Here is a 1,218-nt window from a genome sequence, read left to right as displayed (position 1 = left end):
ATTCCCTGTCTCCCCAGTTTCACTTGTCCAACCTGTGTCGGCCACTTCTGCCCGGACACTGGTGACGTCGCCGCAGATCTCGCTGCTACTGGCTGTCGGGTTCTAGAGGAGCCAATCAGTGTCACCGGGGTCCCGGATTCTAAAGTCCCCCGCGAAACTATAGGCACTCAGATTCTCCCCGGATTCTGGCACCAATCTGGGCTCATGGCGCCCGGATCCGTCCTGCGGCTGCTGTCGTGGGTGCTGGCGCTGGCCGGGACCTGGGCGGGTGAGTCTGGGACCCGTGGGCAACACGAGTCCGCAGGGTAGAGCGAGGGGTGGCGGTGGGGTGAGGGCGCCGTCGGGGGGCAGGGCCCGGGCAGCCGCGTCCCCGTCCCCTCCGCCTGACCCGTCCTCGGTGCCCTCGCTGGGCGCCGCCGGGGTCATTCGGACCCCCTTTGCGTCTCCCGCGTGCCGAACCCCTTCTCCGCTCCCGCTGCGCTCCCGGCTCTCACCCGCGCCGCCCGCAGGCCCCCACTCCCTGCGGTATTTCCACACCGCCGTGTCCCGGCCCGGCCTCGGGGAGCCCCGCTTCATCACCGTCGGCTACGTGGACGACGCGCAGTTCGTGCGCTTCGACAGCGACGCCGCGAACCCCAGGATGGAGCCGCGGGCGCCGTGGGTGGAGCGGGAGCCGCCCGAGTACTGGGAGCGGGAGACACGGATCAGCAAGGACAGCACACAGATTTACCAAGTGTGGCTGCAGACCCTGCTCGGCTACTACAACCAGAGCGGGACGGTGAGCGACGCCGCCGGGTCGGAGGTCACGACCCCTCCCCGCCTCCCGCTGACCAGCCTGAGCCCCCGGGGTCTCAGGACTGAGGTTCAGCCCAGGCTGCGGGCGCTGCGGGGGGACCGGCACCCCGGGAAAGAGCCGCGGGGTGGGCCCGGTGTCCTCTCCGTGTAGGCCAAAGTCCCCGCGGGGCGCGGGCTGACCGTGGGGGCGGGGCAGCTTCTCACACCCTCCAGACCATGTATGGCTGCGACATGAGCACAGACGGCCGTCTCCTCCGCGGGTACTATCAGCATGCCTATGATGGCCAGGACTACATCGCCCTGAATGAGGACTTGAGCTCCTGGACCGCGGCCAACATGGCGGCTCAGATCACCAGGCGCAAGTGGGAGGAGGCCTGTGTGGCAGAGCGCCTGAGGGCCTACCTGGAGCACAGGTGCGTGGAG

General features: G+C 69.1%; 1 protein-coding gene across 1 annotated transcript in view; it reads left to right on the top strand.

Annotated features, from left to right (window-relative positions):
• The window catches only part of LOC106001400 (class I histocompatibility antigen, Non-RT1.A alpha-1 chain-like), a 7,044-nt gene that overhangs the window by 2,773 nt on the left and 3,053 nt on the right, over positions 1-1,218 (top strand). The window contains 4 exon segments of the mRNA XM_013036493.1: positions 18-268; positions 510-622; positions 625-778; positions 992-1,208. Coding sequence (XP_012891947.1) covers positions 18-268; positions 510-622; positions 625-778; positions 992-1,208 — 735 coding nt within the window.

Source organism: Dipodomys ordii, unplaced genomic scaffold (assembly GCF_000151885.1).
Source record: "Dipodomys ordii isolate 6190 unplaced genomic scaffold, Dord_2.0 Scaffold294, whole genome shotgun sequence".
Lineage (NCBI taxonomy): Eukaryota > Metazoa > Chordata > Mammalia > Rodentia > Heteromyidae > Dipodomys > Dipodomys ordii.
This window is presented reverse-complemented; position numbering and strand designations above follow the sequence as displayed.